The sequence below is a fragment of the Tachyglossus aculeatus genome, chromosome 19 (genome assembly GCF_015852505.1).
Source record: "Tachyglossus aculeatus isolate mTacAcu1 chromosome 19, mTacAcu1.pri, whole genome shotgun sequence".
In the NCBI taxonomy this organism is placed as follows: Eukaryota; Metazoa; Chordata; class Mammalia; order Monotremata; family Tachyglossidae; genus Tachyglossus; species Tachyglossus aculeatus.
Genome location: NC_052084.1, coordinates 1,565,621 through 1,593,457, shown reverse-complemented (window position 1 = coordinate 1,593,457; position 27,837 = coordinate 1,565,621). Strand labels below are relative to the sequence as shown.

At 49.8% G+C, this 27,837-nt stretch overlaps 1 protein-coding gene across 1 annotated transcript in view; it reads left to right on the top strand.

Annotated features, from left to right (window-relative positions):
* The window catches only part of NID1 (nidogen 1), a 64,158-nt gene extending 39,391 nt beyond the window's left edge, over nucleotides 1-24,767 (top strand). The window contains 10 exon segments of the mRNA XM_038761084.1: nucleotides 1,008-1,130; nucleotides 13,035-13,262; nucleotides 17,229-17,245; nucleotides 17,247-17,402; nucleotides 20,280-20,406; nucleotides 21,024-21,195; nucleotides 22,202-22,359; nucleotides 22,505-22,628; nucleotides 23,405-23,517; nucleotides 24,300-24,767. Of these exon segments, the coding sequence (XP_038617012.1) occupies nucleotides 1,008-1,130; nucleotides 13,035-13,262; nucleotides 17,229-17,245; nucleotides 17,247-17,402; nucleotides 20,280-20,406; nucleotides 21,024-21,195; nucleotides 22,202-22,359; nucleotides 22,505-22,628; nucleotides 23,405-23,517; nucleotides 24,300-24,421 (1,340 nt within the window). The 3' untranslated portion in view covers nucleotides 24,422-24,767.
* Nucleotides 24,768-27,837: the final 3,070 nt, after the last annotated feature.

Sequence of the window (27,837 nt, the reverse complement as noted above, 5' to 3'; positions counted from 1 at the left end):
AGTAAGTGCTTAACAAATACCATTTGAAATATATGCGTATATATATAAAATGGTGTATATGTGTATGTATATTAATATTAAATGGCATTCGTTAATAATGATGGCATTTATTAAGCACTTATTATGTGCAAAGCACTGTTCTAAGCACTGGGGAGGTTACAAAGTGATCAGGTTGTCCCACGGGGAGCTCACAGTCTTAATCCCCATATTCATTCATTCATTCAATCGTATTTATTGAGCGCTTACTGTGTGCAGAGCACTGGACTAAGCGCTTGGGATGTCCAAGTTGGCAACGTATAGAGACGGTCCCTACCCAACAGTGGGCTCACAGTCTAGAGAGGGGAGACAGAGAACAAAACGAAACATACTAACAAAATAAAATAAATAGAATGAATATGCACAGAGTAATAAATTCATACAAATTCATTTTCCAGATGAGGTAACTAAGGCCCAGAGCTGTGAAGTGACTTGCCCAAAGTCACCCAGCTGACAATTGGCGGAGCCGGGATTTGAACCCATGACCTCTGACTCCAAAGCCCAGGCTCTTTCCACTGAGCCACGCTGCGATGCATATCAAACACGGTTAAATATGTAACGGTTGGTGATTCTAGATTTCCTCCCCAAGGGACCAATCGACCAAGATGGTCTATTCGTCCAGAGCGAGAATTGCTTATTGGAATGAGTCCGTTAAGGTGTTGGCTCCTGCAGTCACTGTCAATCAATCAATCAATCAATCGTATCTATTGAGCGCTTACTGTGTGCAGAGCACTGTACCAAGCGCTTGGGAAGTCCAAGTTGGCACCATATAGAGACGGTCCCTACCCAACAGTGGGCTTACAGTCTAAAAGGGAATTCAGAAAGGGACATCTGACCCAAGGGCAGGCTAATGAGCGCCTTCCAGTGCCCCCTCATCGTGCGATTAACGATCGATCGATCGATCGGTGGTATAACCTCAACGGTTCGCGACGGAGCCAAAAATCGCATCCCCGGCCCGGTGTGTCTTGCAGACGTGGACGAATGCCAGCAGCGCCCGTGCCATCCAGATGCGTCGTGCCACAACACTCCAGGCTCCTTCACCTGCCGATGCCAGGCCGGCTACGCCGGGGACGGCTTCCGCTGCGTGCCAGGAGGTAGGGCTTCGGGGGCCACCGGGTGGGAACGCCTGAACACGAGACTGTTCGTTCAATTCGTTCATTCAATCGTATTTATTGTTCAGTCGAATTGTTCAATCATTCAGTCGTGTTTATTGTTCAGTCGAATTGTTCAATCATTGTCGTGTTTATTGTTCAGTCGAATTGTTCAATCATTGTCACGTTTATTGTTCAGTCGAATTGTTCAATCATTCGGTCATATTTATTGTTCAGTCGAATTGTTCAATCATTCAGTTGTATTTATTGTTCAGTCAAACTGTTCAATCATTCAGTCGTGTTTATTGTTCAGCTGAATTGTTCAATCATTCAGTCGAGTTTATTGTTCAGTCGAATTGTTCAATCATTCAGTCGTGTTTATTGTTCAGTCGAATTGTTCATTCATTCATTCATTCAATCGTATTTATTGAGCGCTTACTGTGTGCAGAGCACTGTACTATCATTCAGTCGTGCTTATTGTTCAGTCGAATTGTTCAGTCATTCAGTCATGTTTATTGTTGTCGAATTCAATCATTCAGTCGTGTTTATTGTTCAGTCGAATTGTTCAATCATTCAGTCGCATTTATTGTTCAGTCGAATTGTTCAATCATTGTCGTGTTTATTGTTCAGTCGAATTGTTCAATCATTCAGTCATATTTATTGTTCAGTCATTGTCGTATTTATTGTTCAGTCGAATTGTTCATTCAGTCGTATTTATTGTTCAGTCAAATTGTTCATTCAGTCGTATTTATTGTTCAGTTGAATTGTTCAGTCATTCAGTCGTGTTTATTGTTCAGTCGAATTGGTCAATCATTCAGTCGCGTTTATTTTTCAGTCGAATTGGTCAATCATTCAGTCGTGTTTATTGTTCAGTCGAATTGTTCAGTCATTCAGTCGTGTTCATTGTTCAGTCGAATTGTTCAGTCATTCAGTCGTGTTTATTGTTGTCGAATTGTTCAGTCATTCAGTCGTGTTTATTGTTCAGTCGAATTGTTCAGTCATTCAGTCGCGTTTATTGTTCAGTCGAATTGTTCAGTCATTCAGTCGCGTTTATTGTTCAGTCGAATTGTTCAATCATTCAGTCGCGTTTATTGTTCAGCCGAATTGTTCAATCATTGTCGTGTTTATTGTTCAGTCGAATTGTTCAATCATTCAGTCGTGTTTATCGTTCAGTCGAATTGTTCAATCATTCAGTCGCGTTTATTGTTCAGTTGAATTGTTCAATCATTCAATCGAAGCAGCGTGGCTCAGTGGAAAGAGCCCGGGCTTTGGAGTCGGAGGTCATGCGTTCAAATCCCGGCTCTGCCAACTGTCAGCTGTGTGACTTTGGGCAAGTCACTTCACTTCTCTGGGCCTCCGTTCCCTCATCGGGAAAATGGGGATAAAGACTGTGAGCCCCCCGTGGGACAACCTGATCTCCTTGTATCTACCCCAGCGCTTAGAACTAAGTACATAGTACTAATCTGTTTCTCTAGTACAGTATAACAGAGTCGGTAAACATGTTCCCAGCCCACAGTGAGCTTTCAGGCTACAGGGAGAAATTTGATCTGATCACTCTGGATTTCCCGGGACATCTCATGTTGCCAATTTGTACTTCCCAAGCGCTTTGTACAGTGCTCTGCACATACTAAGCCCTCAATAAATACGATTGATGATGATGATGATGATCTCAGAGGAGAGAGGGCCCCCTCCAGCACATAATAATAGTAATAATGGCATTTAAGCGCTTACTATGTGTGAAGCACTGTTCTAAGTGCTGGGGGGGATACAAGGTGATCAGGTTGGCCCTTGTGGGGCTCACAGTCTTAATCCCCATTTTACAGATGAGGTAACTGAGGCCCAGAGAAGTGAAGTGACTTGCCCGAAGTCACACAGCTGACAATTGGCGGAGCCGGGATTAGAACCCATAATAATAATAATGATAATAATGATGGCATTCATTAAGCGCTTACTATGTGCAAAGCACCGTTCTAAGTGCTGGGGAGGTTACAAGGTGATCAAGTTGTCCCACGGGGGGCTCACAGTCTTCATCCCCATTTTACAGATGAGAGAACTGAGGCACAGAGAAGTTAAGTAACTTGCCCAAAGTCACACAGCTGACAGTTGGCGGAGCTGGGGCTTGAACCCATGACATCTGACTCCAAAGCCCGGGCTCTTTCCCCTGAGCCACGCTGGAACATAGTAATGGTTTAACAAATACCATAATATATACAGTCTGTTTGAGTCAGGCTGCTGGGGTCTTTGACCGGAGGGAGGGGGCTGGATAAAGGCAAGGTTTCGCCCAGGAAGGAGGGAATTTGGCATTTCTGCCATGCGGAGCCCCCTCCCCGGGCCGGGATGAGGTTTTAGGGATCAAAGAGCGTGACTCTATTTATTTACTTATTTTATTTGTACATATTTATTCTATTTATTTTATTTTGTTACTATGTTTTGTTTTGTTGGCCGTCTCCCCCTTCTAGCCTGTGAGCCCACTGTTGGGTAGGGACCGTCTCTAGATGTTACCAACTTGGACTTCCCAAGCGCTTAGTCCAGTGCTCCGCACACAGTAAGCCCTCAATAAATACGATTGAATGAATGAATGACAGAGGGAGGGGCTGGGACCACCAGGGCCAGGAGCCGAAGGATCCTCCCAATCAATCAATCAGTCGTATTTATCGAGCGCTTACGGTGTGCAGAGCACTGGACTAAGCGCTTGGGAAGTACAAGTTGGCAACATATAGAGACAGTCCCTACCCAACAGTGGGCTCACAGTCTAAAAGGGGGAGACAGAGAACAAAACCAAGCATACTAACAAAATAAAATAAATAGAATAGATAGGTACAAGTAAAATAAATAGAGTAATAAATATGTACAAACATATATACAGCTGCTGTGGGGAAGGGAAGGAGGTAAGATGGGGGGGATGGAGAGGGAGAGAGTGGAGAGGACAGGAAGTGGGTGGCCTTTCCGCAGAGGAGGAAAAGGGAGGAGCTAGCTGGGAGATTGGGAAATTGGAATGGAAAGGAGCCTGAAGGAGGAAAATTTGTTTGTTTGTGAAACAAGGGAAGGGAGCAAGAGAGAGAGGATGACTCCCAAAATGGAGGAATTGAGAGAGCGATCAGATAGGCTTCCATCTGATAGGATACAGACCACCGTCACGCCTTTTCCTCCCATATCTCTGCCCGTTCAGCAGCCCGGGCTTTGGAGTCAGAGGTCGTGGGTTCACACCCCGGCTCTGCCGATTGTCAGCTGTGGGACTTTGGGCAAGTCACTTCACTTCTCTGTTCCCTCATCCGGAAAATGGAGATGAAGACTGTGAGCCCCCCATGGGACAACCTGATCACCTTGTACGCTCCCCAGCGCTTAGAACAGTGCTTTGCACATAGTAAGCGCTTAATAAATGCCATTAGTATTATTATTACTGTCCCGTTTTCTACAGTCTGCCATTTCCCTCCCTTAGTGTGACTAAGCGACTGTGACTAGACTGTGAGCCCACTGTTGGGTAGGGACCGTCTCTATATGTTGCCAACCTGTACTTCCCAAGCGCTTAGTACAGTGCTCTGCACACAGTAAGCACTCAATAAATATGATTGATTGATTTCAATCAATCAATAGAGAAGTAGCGTGGCTCAGTGGAAAGAGCCCGGGCTTTGGAGTCAGAGGTCATGGGTTCAAATCCCGACTCCCCCACTTGTCAGTTGTGTGACTTTGGGCAAGTCACTTCACTTCTCTGTGCCTCTGTTACCTCATCTGTAAAATGGGGATTAAGACTGTGAGCCCCCTGTGGGACAACCTGATCACCTTGTAACCTCCCCAGTGCTTAGAACAGTGCTTTGCACATAGTAAGCGCTTAATAAGTGCCATTATTATTATTATTATTTCCCTCCCTTAGTGATTTATCCTTCCGAGGTCTTCCCCTCTCAAAGCACATTATTCTGCTCTCACAGACCTTCAGAGCAACTCAATCGATGTTATGTATTGAGCGCATACTGTGTGCAGAGCACTGGACTAAGCACCTCTATACGCGGCAAATTAGGCCGGGCTGGGCTTGGATCAACCAACAAGAGGAGCAGAAGAGAGGGTAAACCCAGCTAAAAAGAAAACAAGAGAGTGACTAAAAGGGTTGGCTAGTGGAATCAGAATGAGAAAGCAGCATTCCCTAATGGATAGAGCCCAATTTGGGGAATCAGAAAGACCTGAGTTCTAATCCCGGCTCCACCATTTGTCTGCTGTGGGACTGCGGGCAAGTCAGTTCACTTGTCCGGGCCTCAGTTACCTCATCTGTAAAAATGGGGATTAAGGTTGTGAGCCCCATCTGCACCATCGATTGTGTCCGACCTGATTAGTTCGTATCTACGCCACCGCTTAGTATAGTACCTGGCACATAGTAAGCACTTAACAAATGCTATTAAAAAAAATATTAGTCCAGTGAGGGGGGCTGATGGACAGCCTGAACCTCTGGAGGGCCAGATCTTCTAGCCCACAACTGTGGCCTTAGGTGGTGTCTACAGGAGGGTGAGTATAGCAGATGACGGAATCAGAAATCGGGGTTTATTATTATTATTAACAATAATCAATCAATCATATTTATTGAGTGCTTACTGTGTGCAGAGCACTGTACTAAGCGCTTGGGAAGTACAAGTTGGCGACATATAGAGACGGTCCCTACCCAACAGTGGGCTCACAGTCTAGAAGGGGGAGACAGAGAACAAAACATATTAACAAAATAAAATAAATAGGATATGTACAAGTAAAATAAATAAAGTAATAAATACGTACAAATATATACAAATAATAATGGTACTTGTTAAGCGCTATGTGCCAAGCACTGTTCTAAGACTGGGGTAGATTCAAGATCATCAGGTTGGACAAAGTCCTTGTCCCACGTGTGGCTCCCACTCGTAATTCCCAGTTTACAGATGAGGTAACCGAGGGCCGGAGAAGATGAGCCTTGCGCAAGGTCACAGAGCAGACATATGATGGAGCCGGGATTCGAACCCAGGTCCTTCCGGCGCCCAGGCTCTTTCCACTAAGAGCCTCAAAGCATGTTGACTCTGACCCCGCCGACTTCTCAGTTCCCCCAGCCTAACTCGGCGGCTGCTTTAGTGCTTGAATTATCCCTCCCTAAATTGGCCAGGGCGAGTTCCAGCTGGACGCCCAGGGAGGCCTGGATATTATTTGTGGTTAGCCGGGCATCACCGGTGGGCTTCTAAATACCAAGCGAAAATAAATTTTTTGACTTCTTCCCCTCCCCACTCCGTTTTACATCAGTTCAGCCTCGAGCTGACCGTTACACGGGCGTCGGAAGACGTTTTCACCGCGGCTCCGTAGTCTGTAATCCCTGACCCGGAAGGAAAGCCCGTTAATCGAAACAGGATTGAGAGCAGCGGGGAGTCTTGCCTGGAACCGAGGGTGTGGGCAGGGAGAGCGCAGAGTTATTGTTTGCCAGATCCCAGAACACCAAGCCGTTTGTTGGATGTCAGTGGTGGCGGATTCCAAACAATCCCAAAGAGACCGCTTCTCACCCGGCCGGTGGAAAACAGGCAGAATTGGGTTCCCACAGGGTTGTGCGTTCAAGAATGCTTGGACAAATCCGCAGATAAGCGGTCTGTAATGACTCACTGGAGGGGAAGTTAGGGATGTAGAGGGAAAACTCAGTGGTTTCCCTAACCGTAAGACGGCTTGTCCGGAAGGGCAGCCAGCACACGGCTTCTCTGAGGTCCTGGTGCCCGTTAGAGATGGAGTCAGGGTTTGGATTGGCTGTGGGTGGTTAAAAGTTTTATTACCGAACTTGCCTCCTTCTCCAAAATCCACCCCCGAGGCCAACTAGCTGATCCTCATTTGGGGTGAGCATTCTTTTGGTACTAATAGACTTATTCTGCTTGGACATCCTGTGCGTTTTGGGGTTTCTTTCGTTGGCATTTGTTGTTCTAAGCAATGGGGTCCATACAAGGCAATTGGGTCAGGCCCAGGAGTCGAGGAGATGAGAGGGGTCCCCGAGAATCATCATTTTCCCCCAAACTAAACTGGGCTCTCACACCCCCTTCATCTGATGAGCCTTTACCTCCGTGGTGCTACAAAAAGTCAAAGATCCATGTGGTCATAATCATGGTATTTATTAAGCGCTTCCTATGGGCCAGGCCTGTATTACTAAGCACCAGGGTGGAGCGAAGGTAATCGGATCAGACACAGTAGCTGGCCCACAGGGGATTCAGGCTAAGAGTCGGGGAGAAAGGTATCTTTAAAAAAAAAAAAATCTCATTTTTACAGATGAGGAAAGAGGCACAAAGAAGTTAGGTCCCTCAGCAAGCCAATATCAGGGCCGGGACTAGAACCCAGGACTCCTGAGGCCCAGCTTCACGCTCTTCATGGAAAACCCTGCTTGCCTTTATGGCCAAACATTGAAAATCCACTGAAAACAAGCGTCTCTGAGGATTCCAATATTCCAGAATAGGGAGGGGCGGAGGAATACCTCCTGTGCAAACTCTTCCTTAATCAAAACACGTCGTATAAAAGAAATCCCTTTACATCTATTTTTCTCTTGGCCCAATGTCGGTGCTTAGTAAATAATGGAACTCTGAACCGCAGCTGGTGGAGGCTACCTCATCGCCACCCAATTTTTAAAAAAAGCCGATACTGCGGGTGGGATATTCTGCTCCTTGTGCTGCTTTCTGAATTTAGGGCGGGTGGGATATTCTGCTCCTTGTGCTGCTTTCTGAATTTAGGGCGTTCCCTGCGTGGTTGGGCCTGGGATAGACTTAATTCCGGGAGCCCCGGGAGGGTTGTGGCTGAAGATTGTGGGGATTGTTAAAGTACGGGGCTCGTTCATGAAAGAGTTACTAATAACCTGACCGTTGAACTCGGGATTTCTTAATAGCTGCTGGAATGTCTCGATCCCTGCCTGCTTTTTTTCTGCCAGTTCAAAAAGAAACAGATGTTTGAACTGTTCGCTGTCTGTTTACTAAATAGACAGTGAGCTGGGCAGAGGGGCTGGGACAGGAAACGGGTGGGTGGGCGCCAGAAAAACTACACCCCGTGCCTCAGCGAGCACTTTGATGCTTTGCTCCCCACAGGGGTTGCTCAATAAATCCCCTTTCCCTAGAAACCTCCTGCCATAGGAGCGTGGGTGGACCGGGTCGCTGATAAAGAAGCGAAATTGAAATGGCGGCTGGGTGGGAGTGGAGGTTACTTAAAGGCCCCCCGAGCTGCTCTAACAGAAAAGCGAGAGGAGCAAGATGGAAGGACGAGTGATTCGAGTAACCGAAACATTCGCGATCGGGCCCGGCCTCCTGTGCTTGGGCCGCTCACGCGCGTGCTCTCAACGTGGAGGCGGTGGCTTGGGGAATGACTGCCATCCATCCCACGGGACGTCCACTTGGGCCATTTTGCTCCTTGACCGAGTCCTTTCCCGGGTAGAGCCGGAGAGAACTGAGACGTGGAAGCCTGTTTCTAGACTGTAATAATAATAATAATGGTATTTATTAAGTGCTTACTATGTGCAAAGTAGTACCCCCTTGTCCCCCTCTCCATCCCCTCCATCTTACCTCCTTCCCTTCCCCACAGCACCTGTATATATGTATATATGTTTGTACATATTTATTATTCTTTATTTTACTTGTACATATCTATTCTATTTATTTTATTTTGCTAGTATGTTTGGTTTTGTTCTCTGTCTCCCCCTTTTAGACTGTGAGCCCGCTGTTGGGTAGGGACTGTCTCTATATGTTGCCAACTTGTACTCCCAAGCTCTTAGTACAGTGCTGTGCACACAGTAAGCACTCAATAAATATGATTGATTGATTGATTGCAAAGCACTGTTCTAAGCCCTTGGGGGATACAGAGTAATCAGGTTGTTCATTCATTCATTCAATCGTTTTAATTGAGCGCTTTCTGTGTGCAGAGCACTGTAGTAAGCGCTTGGGAAGTACAAGTTGGCAACATATAGAGGCAACAGTGGGCTCACAGTCTAGAAGGGGGAGACAGAGAACAAAACAAAACATATTAACAAAATAAAATAAATAGAATAAACATGTACACATAAAATAAATAAATAAATAGAATAATAAGTCCATACAGACAGATATACATATATACAGGTGCTGTGGGGAGGGGAAGGAGGTAAGGCGAGGGGGATGGAGAGGGGGAGAAGAAGAGGGGGCTCAGGTTGTCCCACGTGGGGCTCACAGTCTTAACCCCCATTTTCCAGATGAGGGAACTGAGGCCAAGAGAAGCCCCCTCCATTCACTGGATCCCTTTAGAATTTGCCTCGCCCATATGTCCCCGAGCGCTTAGCGCAGTGCCCTGCACCCAGTGTATGCTCAGTAAATACCTTTGATTGATTATGTAGCCAAGACTTGGAGGGGCAGTTGTTCAGCAGACATTTTGTCCAGACGTCTCGGGAACTTAATCGCCCATAATAATAATAATGATGATGGCATTTATTAAGCGCTTACTATGTGCAAAGCACTGTTCTAAGCGCTGGGGAGGTTACAAGGTGATCAGGTTGTCCCACGGGGGGCTCACAGTCTTCATCCCCATTTTACAGATGAGGGAACTGAGGCACAGAGAATAATAATAACAATAATGAGGGCATTTGTTAAGTGCTTACTATGTGCAAAGCACCGTTCTAAGCACTGGGGAGGTTACAAGGTGATCAGGTTGTCCCACGGGGGGGCTCACCATCTTAATCCCCCTTTGACAGATGAGGGAACTGGGGCTCAGAGAAGTTAAGTGACTTAACCAAGGTCACCCAGCTGACATGTGGTGGAGCCGGGATTCGAACCCATGCCCTCTGACTCCAAAGCCCGGGCTCTTTCCATTGAGCCGCGCTGCTTCTCTCTTTGCTTGGGAGAGCTGAGGAAAGGCCACCCCCCTGACTTGTCCGCCCTGAACGTCTCAGGAGAGTTGGTCAATGTAGCTTGACAATTGTTCTTTGCAATTGTTTCCTTAAACCCTAATTGCTTTAATTGTTTCTTTAATCCCCTGTTGGCCCAAGGCCTCTTCCAACTGTGACATGCTACTCTCTCCCGCCTACTGGGATTTGTGAGCCCACTGTTGGGTAGGGACTGTCTCCATATGTTGCCAGCTTGTACTTCCCAAGCGCTTAGTACAGTGCTCTGCACACAGTAAGCGCTCAATAAATACGATTGATTGATTGATTGATTGATTATCCCCCTTTGTAAGGCTGAAACCCCCAGCTGGATGGCTAAAAACCACCCCCCACGGGGGACTCACAGTCTCACTTCCCTGGGCCTCAGTTCCCTCATCTGTGAGATGGGGATGAGGACCGTGAGCCCCCCGTGGGACGGCCTGGTCACCTTGTGACCTCCCCAGCGCTTGGAACAGTGCTTTGCACATGGTGAGCACTTAATAAACGCCATCATTATTATTATTATTATCGAGAGAGCGGCTTCCTCCCTCGGAGCCTCACCCCGAGCCCGGCCTGCCCCGCGCTCACTATATATATAGATATAGATTCCCCCATTTTACGGATGAGGTGACTGAGGCTCAGAGAAGTGAAGTGACTTCCCAAATCAATCAATCAATCAATCATATTAAGTGCTTTCTGTGTGCAGAGCACTGTACTAAACGCTTGGGAAGTACAAGTTGGCAACATATAGAGACAGTCCCTACCCAACAGTGGGCTCACAGTCTAAAAGGGGGAGACAGGGAACAAAAGTCAAAGTCACACAGCTGATCTCCTACCCCTCCCCACAGCACTTGTATATAGATTTGTACAGATTTATTACTCTATTTCTTTTACTTGTACATATTTACTATTCTATTTGTTTTGTTAATGATGTACCTATTTTGTTTTCTTGTCTGTCTCCCCCTTCTAGACTGTGAGCCCGCTGTTGGATAGAAACCGTCTCTCTATGTTGCCAACTTGTACTTCCCAAGCGCTTAGTGCAGTGCTCCGCACATAGTAAGCGCTCAATAAATACGATTGAATGAATGAATGACAGTCAGACATGATTCCCTACTTACCTTTTTCAGTGCGAGCATTTAAAAAGAAAAAAGTCCCTCGCTATAAGGTTCTGGATCCATCCCAGAATCAATCAGCCTGCAAGACTGAGTACTTACTTAGTAATATCAATCAATCAATCAATCGTATTTGTTGAGCGCTTACTGTGTGCAGAGCACTGGACTAAGCACTTGGGAAGTCCATAGAGACGGTCCCTACCCAACAGTGGGCTCACAGTCTAGAAGGGGGAGACAGAGAACAAAACATATTAACAAAATAAAATAAATAGAATAGATATGTACAAGTAAAATAAATAAGTAGAGTAATAAACACATACAAACATATACATTCATTCATTCAGTCAATCGTATTTATTGAGCGCTTACTGTGTGCAGAGCACTGTACTAAGCGCTTGGGAAGTCCAAGTTGGCAACATATAGAGACGGTCCCTACCCAACAGTGGGCTCACAATCTAGAGGACTTTGTGTGTATATATATATATACACACCCACACACATATATCTGTGTATATATATATTACTAGTACTATTATAGTACTTACTGTTAGCGGCTGAAGCAGTAGAAGCAGCGTGGCTCAGTGGAAAGAGCCCAGGCTTGGGAGTCAGAGGTCATGGGTTCAAATCCCAGCTCTGGCAACTGTCAGCTGTGTGACTTTGGGCAGGTCACTTTACTTCTCTGGGCCTCAGGTACCTTATCTGTAAAATGGGGATTAAAACTGCGAGCGCCCCGTGGGACCACCTGATCACTTTGTAACCTCCCCAGCGCTTAGAACAGTGCTTGGCACATAGCGCTTAACAAATGCCATCATCATTATTATTATTATTATTAAGGGGAGTGGGAGAAGGGGAAAGGAGGGTTTAGTCAGGGAAGGCCTCTTGGAGGAGTTCAGCATGGTTCCGTGGAAAGAGCCCGGGCTTTGGAGTCGGAGGTCATGGGTTCAAATCCCAGCTCCACCAATTGTCAGCTGTGTGACTTTGGGCAAGTCGTTTCACTTCTCTGTGCCTCAGTTACCTCAACTGTAAAATGGGGATTAAGACCATGAACCCCCCAGTGGGGCACCTGATCACCTTGTAACCTCCCCAGCGCTTAGAACAGTGCTTTGCACTTAGTAAGCGCTTAATAGATGCCATTATTATTATTATTATTATTATTAGCTTGTATATTCATTCATTCATTCAATCATATTTATTGAGCGCTTACTGTGTGCAGAGCACTGTACTAAGCGCTTGGGAAGTCCAAGTTGGCAACATCTAAAGACCGTCCCTACCCAACAGCGGGCTTACAGTCTAGAAGGGGGAGACCGAGAACAAAACAAAACAGATTAACAAAATAAAATAAATAGAATAAATATGCACAAATAAAATAAATATATATCCTCACCCGTAATTCAGTGCCCGGCACATAATAAGTGCTTAACAAATACCCTTAAAAAAAAACCGAACCCAGAACAGCACGGGGTGACTGAAGAGGGAATCCCATTTTACAGATGATGGAACTGCGACCCAAGGAAGCGAAGTGACTTGTTCAAGGTCACACAATTGGCAGAGGCTGGATTAGAACCCAGGTCCTTCTGATTCTCAGGCTGCCCTCCCTCTTTCCCCCTTCATCATCATCATCATCAATCGTATTTATTGAGCGCTTACTACGTGCAGAGCACTGTACTAAGCGCTTGGGAAGTACAAATTGGCAACATATAGAGACGGTCCCTACCCAACAGTGGGCTCACAGTCCCCGAAGCTGTCACGAGTTCTCTGCCCGTTAGGAGTCTACACTATAATGATTTGGGTGGGTGGGGGACACTGTCTAACCACCCCCTACTCCCTCTTTCCCCCTTCTCCCGACCCCGAAGCTGTCACGAGTTCGCTGCCCGTTAGGAGTCTACACTATAATGATTTGGGAGGGTGGGGGACACTGTCTAACCACCCCCTTATTTTCTCTTACAGAAAGCGAGAAGACGAGGTGCCAGCTAGAAAGGGAGCGTCTTTTAGGGGCCGCAGGGGCTCTGGACCCCCGGGGACCCCGCCCCGTGGGCATGTTCGTGCCTCAGTGTGACCAGCAAGGGAATTACCTGGCAACCCAATGCCACGGCGGTACCGGGGCCTGCTGGTGTGTGGATCGCCACGGAAGCGAGATAGCCGGCACGCGGACCGGCCCGGGAATGAGGCCTCCCTGTAAGTGGAGACTCCGGAAGCTCCGGATCTGATCCGGTGCTCCCTGTGTGCCCGCGCCAGGCGGAGAACCCCGGGCGGAGACAAGAGGCTCGGATAACTCACCGCCCCCCCACCCGGGGAATCATCATCATCATCATTAATCGTATTTATTGAGCGCTTACTGTGTGCAGAGCACTGGACTAAGCGCTTGGGAAGTACAAGTTGGCAACATCTAGAGACAGTCCCTACCCAACAGTGGGCTCACAGTCTAAAAGGGGGAGACGGAGAACAAAACCAAACATACTAACAAAATAAAATAAATAGAATAGATATGGACAAGTGAGATAAATAGAGTAACAAATATGTACAAACATATATCCATATATACAGGTGCTGTGGGGAAGGGAAGGAGGTAAGGCGGGGGGATGGAGAAGGGGACGAGGGGGAGAGGAAGGAAGGGGCTCAGTCTGGGAAGGCCTCCTGGAGGAGGTGAGCTCTCAGTAGGGCCTTGAAGGGAGGAAGAGAGCTAGCTTGGCGGATGGGCAGAGGGAGGGCAACGGGGTGGGATGATGATGATGATGATGGCATTTGTTAAGCGCTTACTATGTGCAAAGCACTGTTCTAAGCGCTGGGGGGGATACAAGGTGATCAAGTTGTCCCACGTGGGGCTCACCGTCTTAATCCCCATTTTACGGATGAGGGAACTGAGGCTTGGAGAAGTTAAGTGACTTGCCCAAGGTCCGCTTGTATCCTAAGATGTACCCTTTTATAGATGAAGAAACTGAGGCCTGGAGTACATATTTACCATTCCATTTATTTCATTTTGTTAATACGTTTTGTTCCGTCGTCCGTCTCCCGCTTCTAGACCGCGAGCCCGCTGTTGGGTCGGGAACGTCTCTAGATGTTGCCGACTTGGACTTCCCAAGCGCTTAGTACAGTGCTCTGCACACAGTAAGCGCTCAATAAATACAACTGAATGAATGAGAGGGGAGGGGACTCACCCACGGTCATGGGTTCTAATTCCGGCCTCGTCTGCTGTGTGATTTTTTTTTTTTTGATAGCATTTGTTAGCGCTTACTATGTGCAAAGCACTGTTCTAAGCGCTGGAGGGGGATACAAGGTGATCAGATTGTCCCACCTGGGGCTCACAGTTATCATCCCCATTTGACAGATGAGGTAACTGAGGCTCCGAGAAGTGAAGTGACTTGCCCAAGGTCACACGGCAGACACGTGGTGGAGCCGGGGTTCGAACCCTTGACCTCTGGCTCCAAAGCCCGGGCTCTTTCCACTGAGCCACGCTGCTTCTCTTGGGCAAGTCACTTCACTTCTCTGTGCCTCAGTTACCTCATCTGTAAAACTGTATTTGTCCAATTTATCCAATTTTCTTGTATTTATCCCGCCCGGCACGTAGTAAGCACTTAACAAACACCATTATTATTATTATTGTTATTATTATCACCCAGCAGGCCAGTGGTGGAGCCTGAATCGGCACCCAGGCCTTCCGAATTGGGGCTGTAATGGGCACCTCCGCCCGACGCCACACAGCTGCATACGGCCGTTTCTTCCCAACCCCATATGAGACTGTACTGGACCCTTTTTTTGCTGTAGCCAAACAAGTGCAACGCGTTGGATGAAAATTCCCGTCGTTCCCTGACAGTTTCTGAGCCCAAGGGCGCCCAGTACAGCATCTGCCTCTAGATGGCGGTCCGGTGCTACTGAATAGATGACTAAATTCATTCATAATAATAATAATAATAATGATGGCATTTATTAAGCGCTTACTATGTGCAAAGCACTGTACTAAGCGCTGGGGAGGTTACAAGGTGATCAGGTTGACCCATGGAGGGGCTCCCTAAGAAGCAGCGTGGCTCAGTGGAAAGAGCCCGGGCTTTGGGGTCAGAGGTCATGGGTTCAAATCCCGCCTCCGCCATTTGTCAGCTGTGTGACTTTGGGCAAGTCACTTCACATCTCTGAGCCTCAGTTCCCTCATCTGTAAAATGGGGGTTAAGACTGTGAGTCCCACTTGGGACAACCTGATCACCTTGTATCCTCCCCAGTGCTTAGAACAGTGCTCTGCACATAGTAAGTGCTTAACAAATGCCATCATTATTATTATTATTATTAATCCCCATTTGACAGATGAGGTCACTGAGGCCCAGAGAAGCGAAGTGCCTTGCCCAAAGTCACACAGCTGACAAGTGGCGGAGCCGGGATTTGAACCCACGACCTCTGACTCCAAAGCCCGGGCTCTTTCCACTGAGCCACGCTGCTTCTCACCATTCATTCATTCATTCAATGGTATTTATTGAGTGCTATTTGTACTAAGCGCTTGGGAAGTTCGCCTAGCACAGTTCCTTGCCACCTGCGTTTAGTAAGGGGGTGAGTGGGGGTCGTAGCTGAAGAACTGAACAATAATAATAATAATAATTGTGGTATTTGTTAAGCACTTACTATGTGCCGGGCACTGTTCTAAGCGCTGGAGGAGATACAAGCTAATCAGATTGGACACAGTCTCTGTCCCACATAGGGCTCACAATCATTTATCATTATAATTTATAATTCAATCATTTATTTAGCGCTTACTGTGTGCAGAGCACTGTACTAAGCGCTTGGGAAGAACATAGAGATGGTCCCCACCCAACAATGGGCTCACAGTCTAGAACGGGGGAGACAGCCAACAAAACAAAACATATTCACAGTCATTTATTAATTCATTCAATCAATCGTATTTATTGAGTGCTTACTGTGTGTGCAGAGCACTGTACTAAGTGCTTGGGAAGAACAAATCGGCAACATCTAGAGATGGTCCCCACCCAACAATGGGCTCACAATCTAGAACAGGGGAGACAGCCAACAAAACAAAACATATTCACAGTCATTTATGAATTCATTCAATCAATCGTATTTATTGAGCACTTACTGTGCGCAGAGCACTGTACTAAGCGCTTGGGAAGGACAATTTGGCACATACAGGGAACAGTCCCCACCCAATGACAGGCTCACAGTCTAGAACGGGGGAGACAGCCAACAAAACAAAACATATTCACAGTCATTTATTAATTCATTCATTCAATCGTATTTATTGAGCGCTTACTGCGCGCAGAGCACTGTACTAAGCGCTTGGGAAGAACAATTTGGCGCATATAGAGAACGGTCCCCACCCAACAACAGGCTCACAGTCTAGAACAGGGGAGACAGCCAACAAAACAAAACATATTAACAAAATAAAATAAATAGAAAGGCTCGCGATGGTGACCATATGATCAATCAATCAATTTATGGTATTTACTGAGCACTAACTATGTGCAGAGCACTGTACTAGGGGATTGAGGGAATCTCGGCACACAGTAAGTGCTCAATAAATACGATTGAATGAATGAATGAGTTAGTAGGTACGTTCCCTGCCCACGGTGAGCTTAGTCAGTCAGTCATCATCATCATCAATCGTATTTATTGAGCACTTACTGTGTGCAGAGCACTGTACTAAGCGCTTGGGAAGTACAAGTTGGCAACATATAGAGACAGTCCCTACCCAGCAGTGGGCTCACAGTCTAAAAGAGTGCTTACTATGTACCGAGCACTGTACTAAGTGCTTGGGAGAGTACAACAGAACAATAAACAGACACATTGATTCAGTCAATCGTATTTATTGAACTAAGCACTTGGGAGAGTACAACAGAACAATAAACATTCATTCAGTCGTATTTATTGAGCGCTTACAATGGGCCAAGCACCGTTCTAAGCGCTGGGAAGGTTCCACGTGGGGCTCCCAGTCTTCATCCCCATTTTACAGATGAGGGAGCTGAGGCCCAGAGAAGTGAAGTGACTTTCCCAAGGTCATCCAGCAGACAAGTGGCGGAGGCAGGATTAGAACCCAGGTCCTCCCAACTCCCGGCACGCTGCCTCCCGAGGACTGAGCTGGGCACTTCTGCGCTTTGGTGGACGACCCCGACCGAGGCTCAGTTTGTCCTCTGGTTTGTCTCCCAGGCCTGAGCACGGTGGCCCCCCCCAGTCCACGCCGGCCCGTCGGTGCCCCCGGCCGTCATCCCCCCGCCCCCGGGGACCCACCTGCTCTTCGCGCAGACGGGGAAGATCGAACGGCTCCCGCTGGAAGGGAACGGGATGAAGAAAGCCGAGGCCAAAGCTTTACTTCACATCCCGGTGAGTACTTACTTTCTGCCAACTTGGACTTCCCAAGCGCTCAGTACAGTGCTCTGCACATAGTAAGCGCTCAATAAGTACGACTGAATGAATGAATGAACGCCCCCAGAGACGGTGGACGGGGTGATGAGGATGGCAGGAGTGGGGAGAGAACCCTGGGGGTCTGGAAAGGCCGGAGGATCCCAGGGGGAAGACTTTGGCGTGGGAATATTCTGTCCCAGGCCCCACCTCAACCTTCCCTGGATACCTTGGACACATTCCTAGGATATCTTATACATATTTACTATTCTATTTATTTTATTTTGTTAATCTGTTTTGTTGTCTGTCTCCCCCTTCTAGACTGTGAGCCCGCTGTTGGGTAGGGACCGTCTCTATATGTTGCCAACTTGGACTTCCCAAGCGCTCAGTACAGTGCTCTGCACACAGTAAGCGCTCAATAAATGCGACTGAATGAATGAATGAATGAATGAATGCCCCCGGAGTCGGTGGGCGGGGTGACGAGGATGGCAGGAGTGGGGAGAGAACCCTGGGGGTCTGGAAAGGCCGGAGGATCCCGGGGAAAGACTTTGGTGTGGGAATATTCAGTCCCAGGCCCCACCTCAACCTTCCCTGGATACCTTGGACACATTCCTTGGATACCTTGCACATATTTACTATTCTATTTATTTTATTTTGTTAATCTGTTTTGTTTTGTTGTCTGTCTCCCCCTTCTAGACTGTGAGCCCGCTGTTGGGTAGGGACCGTCTCTATATGTTGCCAACTTGGACTTCCCAAGTGCTCAGTACAGTGCTCTGCACACAGTAAGCGCTCAATAAATGCGACTGAATGAATGAATGAATGAATGAATGAATGAATGAATGCCCCCGGAGTCGGTGGGCGGGGTGACGAGGATGGCAGGAGTGGGGAGAGAACCCTGGGGGTCTGGAAAGGCCGGAGGATCCCAGGGGGAAGACTTAGGCGTGGGAATATTCTGTCCCAGGCCCCACCTCAACCTTCCCTGGATACCTTGGACACATTCCTTGGATACCTTGTACATATTTACTATTCTATTGATTTTATTTTATTAATCTGTTTGGTTTTGTTGTCTGTCTCCCCCTTCTAGACTGGGAGCCCGCTGTTGGGTAGGGACCGTCTCTAGATGTTGCCAACTTGGACTTCCCAAGCGCTTAGTACAGTGCTCTGCACACAGCGCTCAATAAATACGATTGAATGAATGAATTCCTTGGATACCTTGTACATATTTACTATTCTATTTATTTTATTTTGCTAATCTGTTTGGTTTTGTTGTCTGTCTCCCACTTCTAGACTGTGAGCCCGCTGTTTGGTAGGGACCGTCTTTATATGTTGCCAACTTGGACTTGCCAAGCGCTTAGTACAGTGCTCTGCACACAGTAAGCGCTCAATAAATACGAGTGAATGAATGAATGAATATGTTGCCAACTTGTACTTCCCAAGCGCTTAGTCCAGTGCTCTGCACACAGTAAGCGCTCAATAAATACGATTGAATGAATGAATATGTTGCCAACCTGTACTTCCCAAGTGCTTAGTACAGTGCTCTGCAAACAGTAAGCGCTCAATAAATATGATTGAATGAATGAGTGAACTCCCCTGAGCCTCTGTTGCCCCAGTTGGGGAAGCAGCGTGGCTTACTGGAAAGAGCCCGGGCTTGGGAGTCAGAGGTTGTGAGTTCTAATCCCGGCTCCGCCACTTATCAGCTGTGTGACTTGGGGCAAGTCACTTCACTTCTCTGTGCCTCAGTTGCCTCATCTGGAAAATGAGGATTAAGACTGAGCCCCACCTGGGACAACCTGATCACCTTGTAACCTCCCCAGTGCTTAAAACACTGCTTTGCACATAGTAAGTGCTTAATAAATGCCATCATCATTATTATTATTATTACCCCAGTGCTTAAATCAGTGCTTGGCACATAGTAAGCGCTTAACAAATACCGCAATTATTATTATTGTTATTTTTAATGGGAATCATTGTCCCCATCCCCAACTCTCGGGACCAAACAGCTCCTCCCAACACTTCGTGCTTTGGGGGAGCTCGGTTGATGGAGATCTTGGTCAACCAGTGTCAATCGCATTTATTGAGCACTTACCGTGTGCAGAGCACTGTACTAAGCGCTTAGGAGAGCCCAATAGAACAGTCTACCAGACACATCCCCTGCCCACATCGAGCTTACAGTCCAGAGGAGGAGACAGACATTAAAACTGCGCCCGCTGAGGCTCTTGATGGACGGGGCTAGTGGAGCTTCCTGCGGTTGGCTCTCTTCTAATAATAATGCTGGTATTTGCTAAGCGCTTTCTAAGTGCCAAGCACTGTTCTAAGCGCTGCTGAGAAGCAGCATGGCCCAGTGGAAAGAACCCGGACTTTGGAGTCAGAGGTCATGGGTTCAAATCCCGGCTCCGGATTTGAGCGGTAGGGACCGTCTCCATATGTTGCCAACTTGTACTTCCCAAGCGCTTAGTCCAGTGCTCTGCACACAGTAAGCGCTCAATAAATACGATTGAATGAATGAATGAATGGCTCAATTCAACCCCAGAAGCCTGGCACAGAGTAAGCGCTTAGCTAATAACACTGAAAAAACCAAAGAGTTGTTTAATGTCAGCTGGAGCGCATCACTGTACACACCCTCAGGGAGGCAGTTTGGCCTAGTGGAGAGAGCCGGTTTCTAGCCTCAGCGCAGCCCGCTGTGTGACTCCTTGCCAGCCCCTAGACCTCTCTGGGCCTCAGTCTCCTCATCTGGAACACGGCGCGACGGTCCCCGTTCGCCCCACGGGGCGGTCTCTGATCTGACCTGTGAAGGCTGACCAGCCGGGGGGCCGGCCCCGAGGCCGGGCCGGGGGCTCACGGGCCCGTGTTGCTTTGCAGGAAAAAGTGATCGTCGGGCTGGCCTTCGACTGCGTGGACCAGGTGGTGTACTGGACGGACATCAGCGGGCCGTCCATCGGCAGAGCCAGCCTGCACGGCAGGGAGCCCGACACCATCATCGGACAAGGTGAGGCCGCGGCCCCGGCCAGTCGAAGCGGGGACGCCTCGTTTGCGTGGCTCCCCCCGCCCGTCAAACACCTGCAGAGCACTGTACTGAGCGCTTGGCAGCGTGGCCTAGCGGGTAGAGCTTGGGCTTGGGAGTCGAAAGCCGGCTGTGCGACCTTGGGCAAATCGCTTCACTTCTCTGGGCCTCAGTTCCCTCGTCTGTCAAATGGTGAGTGAGATGGTGAGCCCTACGTGGGACAGTGACTGGATCCAACCTGATGATCTTTATATCTACCCCAGCGCTTAGAACAGTGCGTGGCACATAGTAAGCGCTTAACAAATACCGTTGTTATCATACGGAAGAAGGTCGATGGGACTCGGCCTTAACAGGAGGGCACAGAACGAGAGCCAACCAGTTGGGAAGAAGGCGAGGGATCCATTTGGGGAAATAATAATAATAATAATGATTGTGGTGTTGGTAAGTGGTTACTGTGTGCCAGAGCGCTGGGGTGGATACAAGCAAATCAGGTCGCACACATGGGGCCCGCAGTCTCACTCCCCATTTTGCAGATGAGGAAACTGAGGCCCGGAGAAGCGAAGGGCAACTAACGGGTTGTCCCGGGCCCCGTCCCATTCCAGGTCTGGGGAGCCCGGAGGGGCTGGCCGTCGATCACCTGGGGCGCAACCTTTTCTGGACGGACTCTCAGCTGGACCGCATCGAAGTGGCCAAGCTGGACGGCACCCTGCGGCGGGTTTTGTTCGAGTCTGACCTGGTGAACCCCAGAGGCATCGTCGCCGACCCCGTTAGAGGGTAATGGAGCTTAATGGCCGCCTCCCCCGGAGACCGTGAGCTCCAACTCTGCTTTAGTGTACTCTCCCGAGCGGCACCCAATAAGTGCCCAATAGGTAGCATCGCTTAATTGTTAGGGTGCCCTTTTTGTGCCAAGCGCTTAGTACGGTGCTCGGCACGCGGTAAATGCTCAATAAATACCGTTGCTTGATCGTTACAGTGCCCTTTATACGGACGTAAACTTGTATGTTTATGTAGGTAGAGAAGCAACGTGGCCTAATCAATCAATCGTATTTATTGAGCGCTTACTGTGTGCACAGCACTGTACTAAGCGCTTGGGAAGTACAAGTTGGCAACATATAGAGACGGTCCCTACCCAACAGTGGGCTCACAGTCTAAAAGGGGGAGACAGAGAACAAAACCAAGCATACTAACAAAATAAAATAAATGAGCCCGTCTTCTAGACTGTGAGCCCATTGTTGGGTAGGGATCGTCTCTATATGTTGCCAACTTGTACTTCCCAAGTGCTCTGCACACGGTAAGTGCTCAATAAATACGATCGAATGAATAACGGTGAGAAGTCGGGCCTGGGAATCAAAAGGACCTGGGTTCTAATGCCGACTCCGCCACTTATCTGCTGGGTGACCTTGAGCAAGTCGCTTCCCCTCTCCGTCCCTCAGTTACCCCCTCTGTAAAACGGGGATTAAGACTGTGAGCCCCATGGGGGCCGTGAACCGTGTCCAACGTGATTGCTGATTATCTACTTCAGCGCTTAGCGGAAGGACGTTTTCTAATTCCCTAACCTCGCTCCGACCAAAGCGTGGCGTTGGGAAGACGCGCCTTGGCAGAGTTGAGGATCCTGTGGGCAGAGCTGGAAATCGGGCACTCGGGAACGCCCCTCCCCACCCGCCAAATCCGTGTCATCCCGGGCTGGGGTAATCCCGAACCCCCCTTGTGTGTGTTTGTGTATCCCACCCGTTACCCGTTCCGGGATTCTCCCGGGACCGTTGTCTCTCCTCTCTCCCAGAAACCTCTACTGGACCGACTGGAACAGGGAGAGCCCCAAAATCGAAACCTCCTACCTGGACGGCACGCACCGCCGGGTCCTCGTGAAGGATGACCTGGGCTTGCCCAACGGCCTGACCTTTGACCCTCACACTTCATTGCTCTGCTGGGTCGACGCGGGTGGGTCGGGGCTCCTCCGGGAGGCGGGTGGGCCGTGGTTGGGCCATCCGGGGGATGTGGCGGAAGGGAGCGGAGGTGGCCGTCCCCCCCGGGGTCCCCCCGGCCTTTCCCCGGGAACGCGGGCCGGACCGCTTCCTCCTCGCAGGCACCCACTGGGCGGAGTGTCTGAACCCCGCACAGCCGGATCGCCGCCGCGTCCTGGGGGGCCTGCAGTACCCCTTCGCCGTGACCGGCTTCGGCAAGGATCTGTACTACACCGACTGGAAGACGTACGGAATGATAATCGATAATAATCGGGGTATTCGTTAAGCGCTTTCTATGTGCCAGGCTCCGGGGGGGAGCACAAGCAAGTGGGGCTGGACAGAGTCGTCGTCCCACATCGGGCTCACAGTCTCAATCCCCGTTTTACAGATGAGAAAACCCCCATCCACATGGTGGGGGGGGGACGGCCCCACCCGCCTTCCCGGCTGCCTCAGGATGGGACCTGGGGGTGGCGGAGAGAAGGACGGAGGGTTTCTAGCAGGACCCCGGGGAGGCCTGATGAGACCCCCGGGGTGCTGCGGTGAGCGGCCTCCCGGCGCTTCTCTGGGGGCTGTCGTTATCCCACCCCCCCATCCCCGTCCCCCCAAGCTCACACTCCCTTTCCCGAGAAAGGAAGGCTGGACTCACTCTTGGCGTCAGCGTCATTGGCTGCTATCTGCTCTATTCTCCAGGCGGGGCTCTGTACTGAGCACCAGCTCTGGGGGCTACAGGATGTAATGGTAGCCACGGAGATGGGGGCGATGGGGGTAGCCAGGGAAGGCCTCCTGGAGGGAGGCTGTTAACAAGAGGAGGGATGGGGGGGGTTGGCGACCGAGTGGAGCGGGCACGGAAGGATCTCTGCTCCTGACTCTCTGCGGGCAATCAGACTTGCCCTCTGCAAGGCCAAATAGACTCCACTTGGTGGTGGGGACCCCCCCATCCCACCTCCCCCAAGGCGCATCCCCTCGCGAGGGCGAAGCTGAGACGCTAACACGGCTTTCCCCCTGCCTCCGATTCCCGGTAGGAACGCGGTGGTGGTCGTTGATCGCCACGCATCCAAGGAGACCGACACCTTCCACCCGCACAAACAGACGCGGCTCTATGGGATAACCACAGCCCTGGCCCAGTGCCCCCAAGGTAATAATAATAATAATGGCATTTGCTAAGCGCTTACTGTGTGCCAAGCACTGTTCTAAGCGCTGGGGTAGAGGCAAGGTAATCAGGTTGTCCCAGGTGGGGCTCACGGTCTTCATCCCCATTTTCCAGATGAGGGAACTGAGGCCCAGGAAGTCAAGTGACTTGCCCAGAGTCACACAGCTGACAAGTGGCGGAGCCGGGATTAGAACCCACGACCTCTGACTCCCAAGCCCGGGCTCTTTCCACTGAGCCACGCTGCTCCTCCGTTCTCCAGCCACAGTAATAATAATAATAATAATGGTATTTGTCAAGCGCTTACTATGTGCAAAGCACTGTTCTAAGCGCTGGGGAGGTTACAAGGTGATCAGGTTGTCCAACAGGGGGCTCACAGTTTTAATCCCCGTTTTCCAGATGAGGGAACTGAGGCCCAGGGATGTGAAGTGACTTGTCCAAAGTCACACAGCTGACAGGTGGCGGAGCCGGGATTCGAACCCATGACCTCGGACTCCAAAGCCCAGGCTCTGCAGTACTCGTGCTCCCCACGGGGACTGGAGTTGGAGGGGGAGGCTGGCGGGGACCCCGGGCTCTCGTCCTCCCGTCCCCGCGGCCCACCCGGGCTCATCGGGGTATCGAACCGGGGTTCCTCCCAGATTGGCCCCGCCGCCGACTTCCTCCCCCTCGCCTCCAGGCCTAATCAATCAGTCGTACTTCTTGAGCACTTACTGTGTGCAGAGCACTGCACTAAGCGCCTAAAACGAGAACGATCGTTCCGTCCGGTCCAGGCCACAGCTACTGCTCCGTGAACAACGGGGGCTGCACTCACCTGTGCCTGGCCACCCCGGGGAGCCGTTCCTGCCGCTGCCCGGACAACACCGCTCCCGTCAACTGCATCGAGAGGAAGTGACCGCCCGCCCGCCCGCTCCGGCTCCGTCCACGGCTCGGCTGGGATCGGACCAGCGCCCGCCTTCCCTGCCCACCCGGAGACCGGCGGCGGAGATGCCGTCTAAGCTGGAGTGACCGCTCCTTCCCTAGGTGACCTACCCCGGGAGAAGGCCGCCCGGCAGCCCCCTCCAGTCCCTCCCCCTGCCCCCTTCCAGTTTTCCCTCACTCCCGCGTGAAGCCCGGAGTGGATCCTGTCCCCCGACCCAGACGCTGCCTCTCTTAATCTCGGCCGCCTCTCCCCACCCCAGGCCCGAGTCAATCGGTGGTATTTATTGAGCGCTTACCGCGTGCAGAGCACTGTTCTGAGCTCTTGGGAGAGAAAAGTACAGTGGAGGGGGTAGACATCATCCCTGCCATCGAGAAGCTTGCAATCTAGCGTACGGCCTCGTCTGGGCCCTAGGCCGGCTTCGCTCCTCCGTCTTCTCATTCGGTCCGCCGCCCTGGACCGCGGTGGGCGCGCCAACTGCGGGGAGGTAAGGATGCTCTCAGCCGCGCGGTTTCCCTCCCGAGAAATCGAGCTTTCCCGTCCTGTGAGGCATAACCAGGTGGGCTTTGACCCTCCGCCAGCTCCTCCGGGACGCCCCGGCCCGGGGCCGGAAGGAACGCGGCCCTTTGGCTTTCTGGGCCTGACAGGAGAACCGAAGAGCAGGGACCCTGCTGCTCCCCTAGCTCTTCTGGGCCGCGTACCGCCGCCCCGCCGTGACAGCCACCGGCGATTCCTAGGACTCATCGGTGGAAGCCTGTCCGGCCCAATCCGTCCCCATTCCCCCCAGGTCTCCCCACCATCCCAACCGGGGGCCCTGCCTCACGTACACCCAAAGCTGTGGTATTTTCTGGTGCAAACTGCACCCCATCCCGGAGAACTCCGGGCGGGGGCAGACCCCTCCCCATCTGGGGCTGACTAGCCCCCGTCTTCCCTTTATATTTATCGTGACATATCAAACTCTCTCTGTAGCAAAACCTCTCCCTGAGGATTTTCCTTTTTTTCTTTTTTTTTCGGTGGGGGGGGAGGGGTATAGCTTTTGTAACTTCATTTTATTCCTATTTTATCCGCTACGTCTCCGGAGAATAAAAACCACGGAATTGCTCCAAATGTGCCGAAAAATGAAGGTGCTCCGTAACTGCCCGCCTCTGAATGATCCTGCCGGGTGAGGCAGTTACCGTTTACACCTGTACAGCGACGAGTGCAGGAACCAATAAAGTTTTCGTAAAAGAAAAAGGAAAAAGTGTCACCTCCTCCAAGGGTGGGCCTTGGGCCCGGTGGGAAGGATGGAGCCCGGCCCTTGGCCGCTTGTCAGGTTGAGGCCTGGAGGGGAGGTCGAGGCGACGGCGGGGAGAACCCCATTTGGCCGCGGTGGGGTCGGGGGGGGGGGGACCCTCTGGCACTGAAGGGCCAAGGCATCAGCTGTGCCTCCGTCCATCAATTAATCAATCAATTGTATTTATGGAGCACTTACTGCTGGGTAGAGTGGACCAGTAGCCTCCCTGCACTGGATGGCCAAGGCCTTAGCTATGCCCCCATCAATCGATCAATCAATCAGTTGTATTTATTGAGCATTTACTACTGGGTAGAATAGACCAGTAGCCTCCCCGCACTGAAGGGCCAAGGCATTAGCTGGGCCCCCATCAATCAATCAGTTGTATTTATTGAGCACTTACTGCTGGGTAGAACGGGCCAGTAACTTCCCATACTGAAGAGCCAAGATATTCGCTGTGCCTCCATCAATCAATTAATCAATCAATTGTGTTTATGGAGCACTTACTGCTTGGTAGAGTGGACCAGTAGCCTCCCTGAACTGAATGGCCAAGGCCTTAGCTATGCCACCATCAATCGATCAATCAATTAATTGTATTTATTGAGCATTTACTACTGGGTAGAATAGACCAGTAACCTCCCTGCACTGAAGGTCCAAGGCATTAGCTGTGCCCCCATCAATCAATCAATCAATTGTATTTATTGAGCACTTACGGCTGGGTAGAACGGGCCAGTAACTTCCCATACTGAAGAGCCAAGATATTCGCTGTACCTCCCTCAATCAATTGATCAATCAATTATATTTATTGAGCACTTACTGCTGGGTAGAACGGGCCAGTAACTTCCCATACTGAAGAGCCAAGATATTCGCTGTACCCCCGCCGCAATCAATTGATCAATTGATTGTATTTATTGAGCACTTACTTCTGGGTAGAACGGGCCAGTGATTTCCCATACTGAAGAGCCAAGATATTCGCTGTACCCCCCTCAATCGATCAATCGATTGTATTTATTGAGCACTTACTGCTGGGTAGAACGGGCCAGTAACTTCCCATACTGAAGAGCCAAAATATTCACTGCCCCCCCCCCCCCAATCAATTGATCAATCGACTGTATTTATTGAGCACTTACTGCTGGGTAGAACGGGCCAGTAACTTCCCATACTGAAGAGCCAAGATATTCGCTGTACTCCCCTCAATCAATTGATCAATCGATTGCATTTATTGAGCACTTACTGCTGGATAGAACGGGCCAGTAGCTCCCCACACTAAAGAACCAAGGTGTTAGCTGTGTCCTGCTCAATGGATTGATCAATCAGTTGTATTTATTGAGCACTTACTGCTGGGTAGAACGGGCCAGTAACTTCCCATGCTGAAGAGCCAAGATATTCGCTGTACCCCCCTCAATCAATTGATCAATCGATTGCATTTATTGAGCACTTACTGCTGGATAGAACGGGCCAGTAGCTCCCCACACTGAAGAACCAAGGTGTTAGCTGTGTCCTGCTCAATGGATTGATCAATCAGTTGTATTTATTGAGCACTTACTGCTGGGTAGAACGGGCCAGTAACTTCCCATACTGAAGAGCCAAGATATTCACTGTACCCCCCTCAATCGAGCAATCGATTGTATTTATTGAGCACTTACTGCTGGGTAGAACGGGCCAGTAACTTCCCATACTGAAGAGCCAAGATATTCGCTGTACCCCCCTCAATCAATTGATCAATCAATTGTATTTATTGAGCACTTACTGCTGAATAGAACGGGCCAGTAGCTCCCCACACTAAAGAACCAAGGTGTTAGCTGTGTCCTGCTCAATGGATTGATCAATCAGTTGTATTTATTGAGCACTTACTGCTGGGTAGAACGGGCCAGTAACTTCCCATGCTGAAGAGCCAAGATATTCGCTGTACCCCCCTCAATCAATTGATCAATCGATTGCATTTATTGAGCACTTACTGCTGGATAGAATGGGCCAGTAGCTCCCCACACTGAAGAACCAAGGTGTTAGCTGTGTCCTGCTCAGTGAATTGATCAATCATTCGTATTTATTGAGCACTTACCGCTGGGTAGAATGGGCCAGTAGCCTCCCCGCCTGCTGGGGGAAGAGGAAGTGGTCCCTT